Source organism: Rhineura floridana, chromosome 15 (genome assembly GCF_030035675.1).
Source record: "Rhineura floridana isolate rRhiFlo1 chromosome 15, rRhiFlo1.hap2, whole genome shotgun sequence".
Lineage (NCBI taxonomy): Eukaryota > Metazoa > Chordata > Lepidosauria > Squamata > Rhineuridae > Rhineura > Rhineura floridana.
In genome coordinates, this window is record NC_084494.1 from 31,556,685 (window position 1) to 31,574,645 (window position 17,961).

At 45.6% G+C, this 17,961-nt stretch overlaps 1 protein-coding gene across 1 annotated transcript; it reads left to right on the top strand.

Annotated features, from left to right (window-relative positions):
- The first annotated feature begins 9,425 nt into the window (after positions 1-9,425).
- Positions 9,426-11,800, top strand: LOC133370410 (uncharacterized). Its single transcript, XM_061596689.1, has 2 exons — positions 9,426-9,975; positions 10,606-11,800. Exons 1-2 carry the CDS (start codon positions 9,922-9,924, stop codon positions 11,668-11,670), a joined length of 1,119 nt encoding a protein of 372 aa, XP_061452673.1. The 5' UTR covers positions 9,426-9,921; the 3' UTR covers positions 11,671-11,800.
- Positions 11,801-17,961: the final 6,161 nt, after the last annotated feature.

The following is a 17,961-nucleotide window of genomic DNA, read 5'->3' on the forward strand; positions in this document are numbered from 1 at the left end:
GCCAAAAGCAGGGTCCTTCATGGGCCACAGCTTACATCTTTTATTGTCAGATTGAGGCAAAGAGGACATTGCTGGTAGCTAACTGCCCCACAATGGTTTAGCTTGCATCATACTTGGTGCTGGACCAAAATCCTGTTCCCTTTGTAGACGGAAGCGGGGTCCTTCATGGGCCACAGTTTTCATCTTTTCTTGTCAGGTTGAGGTACAGAGGACATTGTTGGTAGCTACCTGCCCCACAATGGTTTAGCTTGCATCATACTTGGTGCTGAGGTGAAAACCTGGTTCCTTTATGGGCCAGAAGTGGGGTCCTTCATGGGCCGCAGCTTACATCTCTTACTGTGAGGATGAGGAGAACAGGACGTTGTTGGTGGTTAACTGCCCCATAATGGTTTAGCTTGTATCATACTTGGTGCTGAGGTGAAAACCTGGTTCCTTTATGGGCCAGAAGTGGTGTACTTCATGGGCCAGAAGCGGGGTCCTTCATGGGGCACAGCTTACAACTTTTATTGTCAGGGGAGGAGAACAGGACATTGTTGATGGTTACTGCCCCACAATGGTTTAGTTTGCCTCATACTTGGTGCTGCAGTGAAAACCTGGTTCTTTCATGGGCCAGAAGCAAGGTCCTTTATGGGCCAACAGCGGGGTCCTTCATAGGCCACAGCTTACATCTTTTATTGTTAGGTTGAGGCAAAGAGGACATTGTTGGTGTATAATTGACCCACAATGGTTTAGCTTGCATCATACTTGGTGCTGGGGCGAAAACCTGGTTCCTTCATGGGCCAGAAGCGAGGTCCTTTATGAGGCAGAAGTGGGATCCTTCATGGGCCACAGCTTACATCTTTTATTGTCAGGTTGAGGCAAAGAGGACGTTGCTGGTGGCTAACAGCCCCACAATGGTTTAGCTTGCATCATACTTGGTGGTGGGGCGAAAACTTGGTTCCTTTGTGGACAGAAGCTGGGTCTTTCATGGGCCACAGCTTACATCTTTTATTGTCAGGTTGAGGCAAAAGGACATTGTTGGTGGCTAACTGCCCCACAATTATTTAGTTTGCATCATACTTGGTGCTGGAGTGAAAACCTAGTTCTTTCATGGGCCAGAAGCAGGGTCCTTTATGGGCCAGAAGTGGAGTCCTTCATAGGCCATAGCTTACATCTTTTATTGTCAGGTTGAGGCAAAGAGGACATTGCTGGTGGCTACCTGCCCCACAATGGTTTAGTTTGCATCATACGTGGTGCTGGGGCAAAAACCTGTTTCTTTCATAGGCCAGAAGCGGGGTCCTTTATGGACCAGAAGCAAGGTCCTTTATGGGCCACAAGCAGGCTCCTTCATGGGCCACAGCTGACACCTTATATTGTCACGGTGAGAACAGGACATTGTTGATGGTTAACTGCCCCACAATGGTTTAGCTTGCATCATACTTGGTGCTGGAGTGACAACCTGGTTATTTCATGGGCCAGAAGCAAGGTCCTTTATGGGCCAGCAGCGGGGTCCTTCATGGGGCACAGCTTATAACTTTTATTGTCAGGGCGAGGAGAACAGGACATTGTTGATGGTAACTGCCCCACAATGGTTTAGCTTGCATCATACTTGGTGCTGGAGTGAAAACCTGGTTCTTTCATGGTCCAGAAGCGGTGTTCTTAATAGCCGCAGCTTACATCTCTTACTGTGAGGATGAGGAGAACAGGACGTTGTTGGTGGTTAACTACCCCAGAATGGTTTAGCTTGCATCATACTTGGTGCTGGAGTGAAAAACTGGTTCTTTCATGGGCCAGAAGGGGGTCCTTTATGGGCCAGAGCTTACATCTTTTATTGTCGGGTGGAGGCAAAGACGACATTGTTGGTGGCTACCTGCCCAACAATTGTTTAGCTTGCATCATACTTAGTGCTGGGGCAGAAACCTGTTTCCTTCATAGGCCAGAAGGGGGGTCCTTTATGGGCCAGAACCGAGGTTCTTCATGGGGCAGAAGCAGGGTCCTTTATGGGCCAGAAGCGGGGTCCTTCATGGGCCACAGCTTACATCTTTTATTGTGAGGATGAGGAGAACACAACGTTGTTGGTGGCTAACTGCCCCACAATGGTTTAGTTTGCATCATACTTGGTGCTGGGGCGAAAACCTATTCCCTTTGTAGACGGAAGCGGGGTCCTTCATGGGCCACAGCTTTCATCTTTTCTTGTCAGGTTGAGGTACAGAGGACATAGTTGGTAGCTACCTGCCCCACAATGGTTTAGTGTGCATCATACTTGGTGCTGGGGCAAAGACCTGTTTCCTTCATAGGCCAGAAGCGGGGTCCTTCATGGGCCAGAAGCGAGGTCCTTTATGGACAGAAGCGGGGTCCTTCATAGGCCACAGCTTACATCTTTTATTGTCAGATTGAGGCATAGAGGGCGTTGTTGATGGTTAACTGCCCCACAATGGTTTAGTTTGCATCATACTTGGTGCTGGGGTGAAAACTTTGTTCCTTTATGGACAGAAGCGGGGTCCTTCATAGCCCGCAGCTTACATCTTTTATTGTCAGGTTGAGGCAAAAGGACATTGTTGGTGGCTAACTGCCCCACAATGGTTTAGTCTGCATCATACTTGGTGCTGGGGCAAAAACCTGTTTCCTTCATAGGCCAGAAGCGGGGTCCTTTATGGGCCAGAAGCAGGGTCCTTCATAGACCACAGCTTACAAATTTTATTGTCAAGGTGAGGAGAACAGGACGTTGTTGATGGTTAACTGCCCCACAATGGTTTAGCTTGCATCATACTTGGTGCTGGAGTGAAAACCTGGTTATTTCATGGGCCAGAAGGGGGTCCTTTATGTGCCACAGCTTACATCTTTTATTGTCGGGTGGAGGCAAAGAGGACATTGTTGGTGCCTACCTGCCCAACAATGGTTTAGTTTGCATCATACTTGGTGCTGGGGCAAAAACCTGTTTCTTTCATAGGCCAGAAGTGGGGTCCTTTATGGGCCAGAAGCGATGTCCTTTATGGGCCACAAGCACGGTCCTTCATGGGCCACAGCTTACATCTTTTATTGTCAAGGTGAGGAGAACAGGACATTGTTGATGCTTAACTGCCCCACAATGGTTTAGCTTGCATCATACTTGGTGCAGGAGTGAAAACCTGGTTCTTTCATGGGCCAGAAGCAGGGTCCTTTATGGCCAGAAGCAGGGTCCTTCATGGGCCACAGCTTAAATTTTTTATTGTCAGATTGAGGCAATGAGGACATTGCTGGTGTCTAACTGCCCCACAATTGTTTAGCTTGCATCATACTTAGTGCTGGGGCAGAAACCTGTTTCCTTCATAGGCCAGAAGGGGGGTCCTTTATGGGCCAGAACCGAGGTCCTTCATTGGGCAGAAGCAGGGTCCTTCATGGGCCACAGCTTACATCTTTTATTGTCAAGGTGAGGAGAACAGGACATTGTTGATGGTTAACTGCCCCACAATGGTTTAGCTTGCATCATACTTGGTGCTGGAGTGAAAAACTGGTTCTTTCATGGGCCAGAAGCAAGGTCCTTTATGGTCCAGCAGCGGGGTCCTTCATAGGCCACAGCTTACATCTTTTATTGTCAGATTGAGGCATAGAGGACGTTTTTGGTGGCTAAGAGCCCCACAATGATTTAGTTTGCATCATACTTGGTGCTGGGGCAAAAACTTTGTTCCTTTATGGACAGAAGCGGGGTCCTTCATAGCCCGCAGCTTACATCTTTTATTGTCAGGTTGAGGCAAAAGGACATTGTTCGTGGCTAACTGCCCCACAATGGTTTAGTTTGCATCATACTTGGTGCTGGGGCAAAAACCTGTTTCCTTCATAGGCCAGAAGCAGGGTCCTTTATGGGCCAGAAGCAGGGTCCTTCATAGACCACAGCTTACAACTTTTATTGTCAAGGTGAGGAGAACAGGACATTGTTGATGGTTAACTGCCCCACCATGGTTTAGCTTGCATCATACTTGGTGCTGGAGTGAAAAACTGGTTCTTTCGTGGGCCAGAAGCGAGGTCCTAATGGGCCAGAAGCGGGGTCCTTCATAGGCCACAGCTTATATCTTTTATTGTCAGGTTGAGGCAAAGAGGACATTGCTGGTGGCTAACTGCCCCACAATGGTTTAGTTTGCATCATACTTGGTGCTGGGGCAAAAACCTGTTTCTTTCATAGGCCAGAAGCGGGGTCCTTTATGGGCCAGAAGCGATGTCCTTTATGGGCCACAAGCACGGTCCTTCATGGGCCACAGCTTACATCTTTTATTGTCAAGGTGAGGAGAACAGGACATTGTTGATGGTAACAGCCCCACAATGCTTTAGCTTGCATCATACTTGGTGCTGGGGCGAAAACCTGGTTCCTTTATGGGCCGAAGTGGGGTCCTCTATGGGCCAGAATCTGGTCCTTTATGGGCCAGAAGCGGGCTCGTATGTGGGTCAGAAATGGGGTCTTTCATGGGCCTGAAGCAGGGTCCTTTATGGGCCAGTAGCGGGGTGCTTCATTGGCCAGTAGCAGGGTCCTTTATGGACCACAGCTTACATCTTTTATTGTGAGGATGAGAACAGGACGTTGTTGGTGGTTAACTGCCCCACAATGGTTTAGCTTACATCATACTTGGTGCTGAGGTGAAAACCTGGTTCCTTTATGGGCCAGAAGTGGGGTACTTCATGGGCCACAGCTTACAACTTTTATTGTCAGGGTGAGGTTCATTTTGTGGTTTAGAGGTAAGTCTAGAGGGTTGTTATTTTGTCACCAGGATAGTCAGCCTTTGACTAAGTTTCAGTTTTGGTCCATTGTGAGACGGGCCTTGTCACTGTAACCTGACCAGTTTCTGAGATGTGAGGAACAGAAATAGCCATATTCGAGACTTGTATCAGGAGTAGCAAACACACCTGAGAAGTCAAAGGGATGGACTTTGCACATGGTGCATTGCGACTAACTGTTGTGGCCATGCTTTATTAGGGATCATTTCATCAATTCTTTCCACATGCCATATCTAATCCCAACTGATCTACTGTTATGCTGAGCCAGCAAGGGCTGCTCTGATAATAAGGATGCAATTACCCCGTATGGACATTATGGAAACTACTACTCACCTTATAATAGAGTGCAGTGACCACTCTCTGCCTTTGAGGGGCTGACTGGAGCTTCTAATTACAGTCATGTTTGGGGTTGGATCCCAAACAGTTTGGTACACACTCTTTCCAGATGGGTGTAGCTTCTATAGTAGTTACATTGGGTTGTGGGAGCACAGCCATGCAGGCAGTGGGGCACTGGCGGCAGGCCATTTAAGGGCCCTCCTTAACCATTGTGCTGCTGAGCATATTGATAATTGTTGTTTCTGTTTCAACAGGTTGGAGGGTACTGGAGAGAGTCAAGGTACTCATGTGTGGCCACAGATGGAGTTCTGGGCCAAAAGGAGGGCATGGCAGATCAGGCACGAAACCCAGTTGGGGCTCAGCCATTGCGCTCTGGTCCAGTGGCTGGGTAGATGTGGCATACTGTCAGAACGCCTCCTGCCAACATGCTTCATTGGTGCAGCACACTCTGCAGGATTTGATTATACATTTGGGCGGCAATAGACTGGGAATGTTGAAGGGGAAAGCCCTTATCATTCAGGCTTGCCAGGACTTTGTGGCCATATGCAGTAGGTGGCCTAGCACCATGATTGTTTGGTCTGATATTCTCCAGAGGAGAATTTGGAGGAGTGGGAATGATCCCAGAGGCCTGAATAAAGCTAGCTGTAAAGTAAATAGGGAAGTCCGTCTCGCCCTTGCTTATCAGCAGGGTGAGGTAATACATCATTGAGAGGTGAGGTGTGAGCGGGCCGATCTTTACAGGCCAGACGGTGTATATATGTCTGACCTTGGTAATGATCTGTTTCTTTGTGATCTGCAGAGTGCCCTGTGTGAATTAATTTGGCGCAGGTGGGGGAAGAGGGACTAAGCAGAGGCTTGTCCTCTTCTGTGGCTGATTGCGGTGGAATTTAACAAGGTAGGGTTTGGTGACCACCCTTAGGCATCCTTTAAGGTGATTGGTGGGTTCTGAGGTCTGCCTTGGAGGTTGTGCGGCCCATTGGCAGGATAAGGCTCACCTTTGGGGCTAATCTGTACCACCCACTCAGAGGTTATGCAGCCCTGACGGGGGGTGGATCAGGAAGGCCTCCTTAACCACCCTGCGGGGATGGGACCGGAAATAAGGGATTAGGCTTGGCTCACCTCCCTTTTCTCATGGCAGGATGCCCTTGCCCAATGGGTGTGAGATAAGTTCCAGAATGGCTCTGCAGATCATTCTACCATGCAATCAAGGATGTAATTGGCTTTATTCAATAAACGTGGCCCGTGATTTATGTTATGAGGCAGGACCTTGGAGCCTGTTAAAAACTACAATTCCCACCCCACACCCCTTCTTAGGTGGCTCGTCATGCAATCCAGAGGTATTGTGTGAAGGAAGAACAAGGGCAGATTTAAGAAACAAAAATTAATCAAAAGCTACTGCATAAATGTTCTTCATAAATGTTATCTTTTTCTTTGGCAGATTTGCCTCACTCACAGTGAATCTTCCATTGTTCTAAGTAGCCTTAGTTTTCTCAGGGTCAGAGAGAAAAATGCACACTCACACAACATCAGCAGATTCCCAAACCCCTCTCTTGCAGGAGGGGGAGAGAGGAAAAAGTCTTTTAAAACCAAGAAGAAGGGGGTGCAAGAGCGTTCAGGGCTCCAACACGTGTACTCCGCTCTCAAGGAACGCAGGGACAGAACCGGGGAGAGACTCTGGGTCTCGGTGCAAAATCTTGAGACCAGGAGATTCCTTCCTGGTTTTGGATCAGAGCTCTTCCACATAGCTTCGGCTGTATTCAACCGCCCACTCCGGGCATAGGATAGGTAATCTCTCCTACCTGTCACTCTTTATAGTAATAGGGTTCTTTGATCTTTTTAGTTTAATGTTATGAATGGGTTATGATATCAGTGATTAATGCTGCCATGCACCCAAGTAATTCTGTAATGCTATTCTATTCTTTCTCTCAATAAAATCAAACTTTGCTTTATTTTGGTTTGGACCTGCATTTCTTGGGTTAAATATATATATATGCACCATTTAGGCACATTTCAGGGCAAAGCGCTTGTTTTTATCCCTAGCAAAAGATCCCCTCCTCTCAAGGAGGTGTGTTTCATGGGACATGGAGGTGGCAAGTTCACACTCAGGTTCCCAAGAGCACGTGTCGTAACAATCTGGTGGAGAATCAGGCGGGCAGCAAGGGTTGCAGGAAATAAAGTAACGTGAACAGTCCTGCAATCCAGGGAAACAGGTAGCCAAGTTCTGAATGTGTCTGGAATGAGTGTGATTTCCTTTTCCTTTGTTACTATGTTTTGCCGTCTCTTGTTTTAAAATAAGTGGGGAAATGTCCTTTCAATGCTTTGGTAAAATGTAGAGGTTAAGGTATAGAAATTCCCTGGCACATGGTTATCTTCCTCCCCTTCTGTCCCTGGCAACAAAGCTTTGGCACATGGTGGTTGTGATTGTGGCACAGCGATTAGCCAAAGTTGATACTAGAGAGAAGGTTAACCCACTGGTGGCCAGAAGCTACTAAGGGGGTTCCCTAAACTGGGTCGCATCCATTTTGAAAGCCCTTGATAACATATGTGTCTCCCTCCCCTTCCCCAACGTCCTGGGGAATGAAGCCTTGCAAGTATTTTGAGCTGGTGGGGCTAGGTACTTGGAAAAGGTGGAAACAGGAATGTTTAGTGCTCTGGCTGGCAGAGACTCCTAACTGGTTCCTGTCCCTTTAGATACCCCCCACCTCTGGGTTTTCCTTTTGAGAGTCAATCTGGGAGGAAAAGCTGGTGACAACAGCTTTGCTCATGAGTGACTTGATCTGGGAATGTGGCATTTGAAGGTGGCTCATACCTGAACTTATTTTGAGACTAGGCTTGGTTGTTTGTGTGTGCACTATTGTATTCTTTGCATTTTGCTTTTGGTGTTGGTGATTTCTAAGCTATGGCAAAAGTGGCAGCCACGGAGGGAACAAAATGCTTTATGAGTCCAGTAGAGTGCCTAGAGAAATGGTTGATTAAGAAAGGAAGGTGTGTATGGGATGATGATTGTTTTAAGACAGATGACCCTATGAAAACCATGACTGAGGCCTATGTGGGATATTGCAAAGAATACAGGCCTTCGAAATCAAAGAAAAGTGCTGCAGCTGCTTGGGAACTTTATAATGCATGTCAGGATTTGTCAGATCTGTTAGAGGAAGAACGCAAGAAAAGTCAGGAGTCAAGGAGTAAGTTGGCGCAGGCAGAGGAGGCATTTGGTAAGGAAAGAGAGGTTTTTGCCAAAGAGCGAAGTTTGATTGAGGCCTTTGATAATGAACGGGTAGATTTGAATGAAGGATGGAGAAATGATTGTGACAATTTTGGCCATGAATGAATGAATATGGTAGCAGAAAAAATCAGGTGGGCTTCTTCTTTAAGACAAATGGAGAGGGAGAGAGATGAAGCATTAGTCCAGGCTGAGATGGCTCGTAAGGAGTTGAAAAAGAAAGAGGATGAATGTACCAGGGCAAAATTAACTGCTGAACACCTGGTGGTTAGAGCACGAGAGCAAATGTTGAATGTTAGCCATGATGAGAGCAAAGCTCAACTTAAAGAACTGGAAAGACAGTTGCAGGTCCAACAGGGGTTGGTGGCCACAGTTATGCATGTTTCGGGTGATGGGGATGAGGAATGGGGCCTTCCCCCCCTCCCAGAAGATGCAGTATCATCTGCTCCTTTAAATCCTGAATGGAAGGAGTCACAGGTACTTGCACCCATTATAATGAAAAATGTGGTGGAAACCACTGGGATGGGGCCAGCTCATAATAAAATTGTCCAAGAGATTGTACGTTGGTACCCTCCCCAGGCAAAGGCAGAATGAATGTGGAGGCCACCATTTGGGAACTGGGAACAGTGGCCAGAAAACCAGGCTTGGGTTTTTCAGATGAATCCAGTTTGCAAAAACCAGAGGTCTTTAGTGCAAATTCTGTAGCTATGGGGGGAGGCGATTCTCTCCTAGAACAGCTGTCATGGATCACAGTGCAGAACCCTCTTTGGCACAAAGGGAAAAGTTTTCTTTAACCAAAGAAGTTGAAAGTCCAGAAACAGCTGGAAACAGAAGGGCTCCTGTTACTGAGCAAAGTCCTGTTAATGTTCTTAAAGAGGAACATATAAAAACATCTTCTGAAATTGCAGGCCCTTATTTAAATGCTTCAGATTTGCTTGAAAACACACAAGATGTGCCCACTTCCATGGAAAGAAATACTGATTTGAATGCTTCCCTTGGGTCTACGACACCACAGTCTCTTGCTAATGAACATTATTTTCCTAAGGAACAATCTCTTGCTGGCAAACAGCCTTTGGATCAAAATAAGACTCAAAGTATAGAGCTTCTAGCTTCAGGAAGAGTCTATCCAGGATCTGAAGTTACTTTGAAAATTAATACAATTTGGCTTCCAAAACAGCAGCTGGTTTCTGATGCTATCTGCATGAGAATGGACAAGTTGTAAAACCCCAATTCCAACAGGGAGCTGCTTTCTTCATTGTCATGCTTTGTGTGTGCAAATTCCAGCACTGATGCAAATGTGTTATTGCATGCAGTCTCTGACAGGCTGAGTAACAGGGAACCCAGAGCAATCGCTCTGCAAACAGGGTGTTCACCAATGAAACTCCCTGACATGGTACAAAAGGAAGCACAATTGTATTTGGAATGTTATATGCTGGTGCTACTGACTGTGCTTTGTTTTGCATCTGCAGCAAGAGAAATCCAAAAGAGGAAGATCCCACATGTATCAGAATTAAGCACAACATTAGGGAAAGGAATCTCAGATTCAAATGCATTACACAAAAAAGATTTGGACACAAAAGCAGCAAAGGATCCTGTAAGCAAATCCAAATCTAAGAAACGGGAAGATGTGAGTGTGACCCATGGTAAGAAGCAGGGAAAGTGCATTCAGATGGTGTACAGACAAAGACATGGGGGTAAGACTTACAGACACGCTGACAAAGATGCCTGTAATACTAAATATTTTCTTGGTGCCTCACTGAAGGTACAAGTTCTTGTAACTAAGGAGTGGAAGGACAAACCACCTGATGTGCTCTCTCCCTCCAGTTTTAGTTGTGTGCATGCATCCCAAATTCAGGACTTCATTGCCCAAGATGTAATATGGTATTCTTCAATGGGCACAGCTTGAATGGTGTTATATGCATTTTTTTCTTTCCTTGGGTTTTGCAATTGTTCAGTTAGGTTTTTTTTTTAAGAAATTTGCTCTGTTTGTCTAAGCAAATGATTCAAGAAGAAAGGATGGGAGAAGGGAGTGCAGAGGTGGTCCTGGAAGTTTTAAGGTTCCCTATAGCAGGTAAAAGCATACTGACATAACCTTTAATAAAGGGTGGTATGTGGAAGGAACCCCAGTTCCCATTGGACAGGGGTAGTTTTAAGATTGAGGCATACAGGATGTAGACAGAAGGTTTGAGAAATGTAGAAAAACTGTGAAAAGGTTAAAGAGTCAGTGACTATTTGTGGTGGGTAAGGAATGTCTTGGGCAAATTAATGGATTGACTCATGGAAGGGGGAGGGAAAAGAATAATTTCTGTTTTATTTTCTTAAAGCACCAGAACATGCCCACTATCCTGTTGATGATATGGGGAATCTTAGGAGCACATGCAGCGTGGAAGGCAGGTGTCCTGGAAAATACTGACATCGAGCCCATCCCCACAAATGCTTGGATCTGTTATCAGGACACAGAGGTGGAGATGGCTTGTCGATTTCCAGGGTTGCTAAGTAACGCTTCCAGGAGACAATTGGAAAAATATATCCTCCATCAGCTACCTGTCTCACAGCGTGCTGCTTATGAGGAGTCACGATTAATTAAATGCACCAAGGGTCCCCAGGAGCAGCAAGTTCATTTTTGCCATGATTCTTCTGTGGACACCAAGATTTCTTGCACCCCACAATTCGGTGAAATGTCCCAAGGTAGCGACATGATTCATGAAGAAGTTTGCAACATTTTATGGATTTTTATGATCACTTGGGGGGAGGGAACACCTTTGCACTTCCAGTTTTTTATGGCAAGTGCCAAGAAAAGAAGACCCACCGATGAACTGGCTCTTGTCTTGATTTCATCAAAAGGGCAAGAATATCCCAGAACTATGACAAATTGGCAGAGGTTCAATGGACTTATGGACGTGACCAAGATACACACTGTCGGTCCTCCAGACTGGATAATGTCTATCCAGGAAAAGTACTGCCGTTATGGACAATATCATATTCCTTTTAATTCAATAGGTTATGATCTTGTTGGATCTCACGTGATTAAATTGAACCACCCCCAGCAATTATTGATAAAACCAGGGACTGCACTTAAGGAAGTGGTAGTCTCATTTGAGAAATTAAACATTGCAAAGGAATTCCCTGTTTGTGCATCATATTTAGAGATGAGTAATAAGGGATGGGATAATTGGGTTAAATTATGGGAAGGGGAGAATGGGAAGAGAAATAAGCAGGATTTGTCAGGGTGGCTGGGTACTGGAGCTGCTTTTCTGGATGCTACCAATATTGAAATATTAGCCAACAAATTACATTATACCACTGAAGAAATAAGTAAGATGACAGAACCTATCAATACGGCTCTGGAAAAGATTACTGAAACCCCCCAAATCATAAAAATAAAATAAAATTTTATTTTTAGGCCGCCTATCTGGCTGAATGAACAGCCACTCTAGGCGGCGTACATAATTAAATTTAAAATACACATATAAAATACACATATAAATACAGTCATAACATATTCAATTTACCCACATCTGTACACTATAAAACTAAAATTAACTAGGGATTCTATATGCCCGCTGAAACAGCCATGTTTTCAGTCCTTGGCGGAAACCTACCAAGGAAGGGACATGGCATAGGTCATATGGCAGAGAGTTCCAGAGTGTGGGGGCCACAACCAAGAATGCCCTCTCTCTGGTCCACACCAGTCTAGCTGTTTTAACTGGTGGGACCGAGATAAGGTCTTGAGAGGCTGATCTCGTCAGGCGGCATACTTGGTGATGCTGGAGGCGCTCCTTTAGATACACTGGACCGAAACCGTGTAGGGCTTTAAAGGTTAATACCAACACCTTGAATTGGGCTCGGTAACCAACTGGTAACCAGTATAGATCTTCAAGCACAGGGGTGATGTGATCCTGCCGGCGGCTGTTCGTAATCAACCGTGCCGCCGCATTCTGTACCAGCTGTAATTTCCGGACCGTCTTCAAGGGTAGCCCAACGTAGAGCGCATTACAGTAGTCTAAGTGAGAGGAGACCAGGGCATGCACTACCCGCAGGAGCAGATGAACCGGAAGATAGGGTCGCAGCCTCTGTATCAGATGCAATTGATACCAAGCTGTCTGGCTCACTGCTGATACCTGAGCCTCCATGGACAGCTGGGAGTCAAGAATGACCCCGAGGCTGTGAATCTGGTCCTTCAGGGGCAAACTAACCCCATTCAGTACCAGGTCCATATCTCCCAATCTTTTCTTGTCTCCCACAAGCAGTACCTCAGTCTTGTCGGGGTTCAGTTTCAGCCTGTTGCCTCCCATCCATTTACTTACGGACTCCAGGCACTTGGAAATGGTCTCCACAGCCAACTCCGGTGAGAACTTAAATAAGAGATAGAGCTGAGTGTCATCCACATATTGGTGGCACTGCAACCCAAATCTCCTGATGATGGCCCCCAACGGCTTTACATATATATTAAATAGCATGGGAGAGAGGATACAACCCTGTGGCACACCACAATTAAGAGGCCAAGGGTCTGAAACCTCCTCCACCACTGCCACTCGTTGGTGCCTGTCAGAGAGATAGGATCGGAACCACTGTAACACAGTGCCCCAATTCCCAATCTCTCCAGGCGATCCAAAAGGATACCGTGGTCAATGGTATCAAAAACCGCAGAGAGATCCAGGAGGACGAGGAATGAGTATTCACCCCTATCCAACGCCCTCCTCAAATCATCCACCAGAGCGACCAAGGCTGTTTCAGTTCCATGTCCAGTCCTGAAGCCCGATTGGAATGGATCTAAATAATCCGCTTCCTCCAAGTGTGTCTGTAACTGTTTGGCCACCACGTGTTCGATCACCTTGCCCAAAAATGGTAAATTGGAGACTGGGCGAAAGTTATTCAAATCTTGGGGATCCAAGGAGGGCTTTTTTAAGATGGGCTTTATTACCGCCTCCTTGAGGGCAGATGGCAGTGCCCCCTCTTCCAAGGAGGCATTTACCACAGCCTTGATCCCTTCGCTCAGTCTCTCTTTACAGCTCACAATGAGCCATGTGGGGCAAGGATCAAACAAACAGGTGGTCGGTCTCACAGTAGAGAGCACCTTGTCCACTTCCTCAGAGGGAAGAGGCTGAAACCGATCCCACCGGACTGGATCGCAACTGACTGCCTCTGGCCCACTTTCTGTTTCCACGGCGTACGGAATCGAACTCTTCAGACGATCAATTTTATCAGCAAAATGTTTTGCAAATGCGTCACAGGAGGCTTTAGAGTGCTCCAAGGGGTCCTGTGCAACTGGACCGACCAGGCTTCGGACCACTTGGAACAACCTCCTGGGACAACATTCCAGTTTACTTCCAATGTGGGAACAGAGAATGGAAAAAGATTATCATGACATGATAAATACCATGCAGTCCTTACAACAGACTATTTCCTTGGCCATTACATGCACCGAAATGCAGAATTGAACCCATACAGTGGCTTTGGAACTTACTCACATGACAGATAGTGGGTTTATACCCAGGGAAATTAGGTCCCTAATTCAACATCAAGTGTCCAAGGGAGAAAGAAAATTGGAAGACTGGTGGAGCCTTGTCAATGCCACATATGATAAGCAAAATCATGCATTAAAATTGTCTATGTAATGGTAGAAGCGTCTGAAATCATTACTGTATATCCTGTAATTCCATTGGGAATCACTGTAGATTAAGATTTAGTTCTTTATGCCCAGGAAGTTCACCAGTGGGCCATAATTAAGCATGCAAGATGGGTAACCATTAATGTGAAAGGTTGTCAACATCATAAGAAGTTAGGATTTGTTTGTGAAGATGATAGTTTGGAATCCCATCAAGATTGCTTTTCTCTCAGAATGATGTATTGTATTGCTCTTTCATGCTAAGAAATGAATCAAGTTCAACCATTGTATATTCTGGACATGGGTGTGTGTGCCTTAGAACGTTTTGTGATTTTGCTGTTATTGATAAGTATTATATACAACCTATGCTAAGATACATCAATAGATGTTTTTGTGGTATTGAGGAAATAGTAGGATGTGATTTTTCATTTAAAGTCCCTGTATGGACCATCCAGAGAACATTAGTTAATCCAGATTTGTTTCAATACTTCAAACCCATTGTATTAGGGTATGGCCTAGCTCATCTCCAGAAGTTACTTTCTCATCCTATGTTACAGAAATAATTAGAAGCAGTTAAACAAATGGGAGAGCAAGCTACACTCCAGATAAAACACGAGCGCCATACAATTACCAATATAGCAGCCAAGATCAAACAGATAGGGGCACATAAATGGTGGGATTCCCTGTTTGGCTGGGGAGAAGGCGCCAAAGGAGGTTTAAACCTTTTAATGCACCCCATTGTGGTGATTCTAATATGTCAAGTTTTTTTGGTTTTCGTCTTAATAGCCCTTGTAATATGGATCAGATCTCAAATGGCCAGATATACCAAAGGGAATGCCGCCCCCCCACCTCTTGCTCCCCCACCACAGCACCTCCTGCCACCCCCACCCCGCCTCTCGTTCGCCCGCTGCCACCGCCACCACACCTCCTGCTCCCCCCAGCATCACCTTGCCTCTCATTCCCCCTCCGCCGCACCTCCTACTGCCCCCTGCCTCTTGTTCCCCTGCTGCTGCCGCTGCCGCCACTGCCACCGCCACACCTCGTGCTGCCCCCCAGCACTACCCCGCCTCTTGTTCCCCCACTGCTGCTGCACCTCCTGTGGCCCCACCACCCCACCTCTCATTCCCCCACTGCCACCTCCACTGCCACCACCACCACATCTCCTGCTGCCCCCCAGCATCACTCCGCCTCTTGTTCCCCAGCCACCACACCTCCTGCCACCCCCACCCTGCCTCTCATTCCCTGCCACTCATTCCCCCGCCACCACCGCCACACCTCCTGCCGACCCCCACCATCCCACCTCTCATTCGCTGGGTGATTGACAATAGATCAGCAATTGTTTCTGCCTCCCAACTGTTTAAAGCCTGATATAGAGTTTGGTTTACATATTGTCACTCACACATTTCAGCAGTGGAATTGCAAAGCTGCTCCTATGCTGATTTACATTTCAGAGTGGTTCCAGGATTATATGAATGGATCTCTCAAGGACCAAACTCTAGGTGTGATTTGACCTCTCATTACATATAGGTCTGCCTTGGTGGAGGGGGAGGGCTACAGAACCTTCACCATGCCCCACCATGTACCTACCTTCATTTCAGGCAGTTTTTTCTGTTCATTTGGCAAATGTTAGGCTGTGTACTACTTAGAAAAATGTAAGATTTGTTATATTTAATGCCTAAGGTTTGATTTTAGTACCTGGCAAATGTTTCCTCCGCCCTTCCAGTTCTTATTTTGAAATGTAAAAGCCTGATATGTTTAAATGTTCAGGATGGCTAGATTTTAGTTGTAAAAGATTTTTGGAACATGTAAACTTCCTATAGTATGTATGTAGCTTGTATTTTTAAGAATCACTGTACTATTGTGGTCCATTGTTTCTGTCAATAGCTCCTGAAAGAGTTCTTAACTTAGAAATGTGTAGACCTACAATAAAGCATTTTGCTTCATTGAGCACCAGAAATTGCCCCCTCTTTTTGTTTTGTCCTAATTTTTTTTCTGAGTTGGATTTATTTGTGGTAACAGAAGCCAGATGGACAAATGCTAGATGAGGGACCTGCCACAGGGAGGTAAGCTGTGAGCAGGGGAGGAAGTACCATAGCTCAGTGGTAAGAGCATCTGCTTTACATTCAGAAGACTCCAGGTTCAGTCCCCAGCATCTCCAGGTAGGGCTGGAAATGTCCCAACTAACACCATAGAGAGCTGCTGCCAGTCAGTGTAGACAGTACTGAGCTAGATGGACCCATGGCCTAAGAACGTACAAAGAGCCCTGCTGGTTCAGGCCAAAGACCCATCTGTTCTCACAGGGGCCAACTAGGTGCCCATGGGAAGGTTTCAAGCAGCACCTGGGTGCAACAGCATTCTCCGCACCTGTGATTCCCAGCTATTGGTATTCAGAAACATACTGCTTTCAACAGTGAAGGCAGAATAAAGCTATTGTGGCTAGCAGCCATTGACTCTATATATGGCAGCTTCCTATGTGTCTAGCCCCTGTGACTCATGTAACATTTGCTGCTTAAATTTCCCCCTGCCCTCTACTTTGTGTGTGATTTGTGGCATACCCACATTTAAAGATGAGGATACATCATAGTTGGTATCCTAAGGGTGGGTGGGAAAAAGTCCAACAATGATCCCTTGTCTTGATAACTTTAATGATTCTGGGGGGGGGGAGCAAACACAATACACCAAAGACGTGTGCATTGCCATCTATAACTGTGCATTTACAGGAGAGTCAAATCTTATACCTGAGCAAACAGAACTGAACTCTTAACAAATACACATGCAAACTTCATTTTGTTGGTGTACAATGACAGAACAGCACACTGATGTCTACTTTACATTCCATTTGGATGTTTGTAATTGTGGGGAGTGCAATGATGGGCAAAGATCCCAGGCAAGATGTGCAACATAAAAGTACAAACTGCCAAAAGAAAAAAAGACATTACCATTGAGCTAGATGAGCAGCGTCAAGCAGCATTTCTAAAGGATCAAATCCTGCCCTGTTTTATCATCTAGCAATAAAGCAGGAAGAGTTTCAAACCTCATGAGAGAATGATGCCAACAGCTCAAACTGCAACCCATTTTAAGTGAATACTAGGATCTGAGTCAATTTAACACCACTTAGAATAAATTGGATTACCTTCAATCACTTAAGTATGGATCAGGTTGTAAAATAACTGAAAGTACAAGCCTCTGTAATTTCCTCACAACAAGGCATGAATGCACCCAAAATGCCCCAGACTTGACTTGAGAATAAAAAGGTATCCTCGCCAGGACACTTGCTCTTCTTATCAGTTCAGTTTTGCTCCTCATCCAATAATAAGCTTTCCAGAAGCAGGCTCAGATTTCTATTGAAAATTTTTAAAAGATCATGAATTGGTGCTATTGCACCCATGTATATCCTATTATATTTTAGGCAAAACTGTTCTGAACAGTGGGGTGAGCCACAAGACAGAATGGTGAAACAGCTGGGCTCTAGGATCATTGGGACTGGATGGGGGGTGCAGGTTTGATCTTAGCTAAAAGAAATTAGCAGAAAAAATAAGCTCATTTTGGTGAATGAATGAGTGGCACAAAATGGTAAAGGAAGTGAGAGAGAAAGAAAACTACATTCACTTCTGTCAGAACCAGTTGAAGAAAAATATGGATCCCTTTAATGAGGCGTAACCTTTCATGTAAAACTCTCCCCCTTCCCATCTCCTTCTAGAAAATGACTGCAAACTTCTCCTGCACAAATATCATTAACTTCAGTGGGATCTTGCAAGAGATCTGCCTTTGCTTTAGACCTATTTCCTTCTCAGTTATCTTTAGTGATACCTAAATTCACTGCCCTAGGCAACTACTTTGCTTTATTTTAGGGCTACTTATGTCTATGCGTATGTATGGTTGCAGGTACCTGTGCCAGAAATAGGATTGATCATATCTTCCCACAGTATGTAGAGTGGAGGAGGACATACGCTTTTGCTATGTAATATGTGTAGCTGACCTCAAGTGAGGTGCAGACACTCTATAATACTCAGAGGCTTTCCTTTTTACATATTTTTGTAAAATATTTTTGCACTTTATGGTCCTTCCCTAT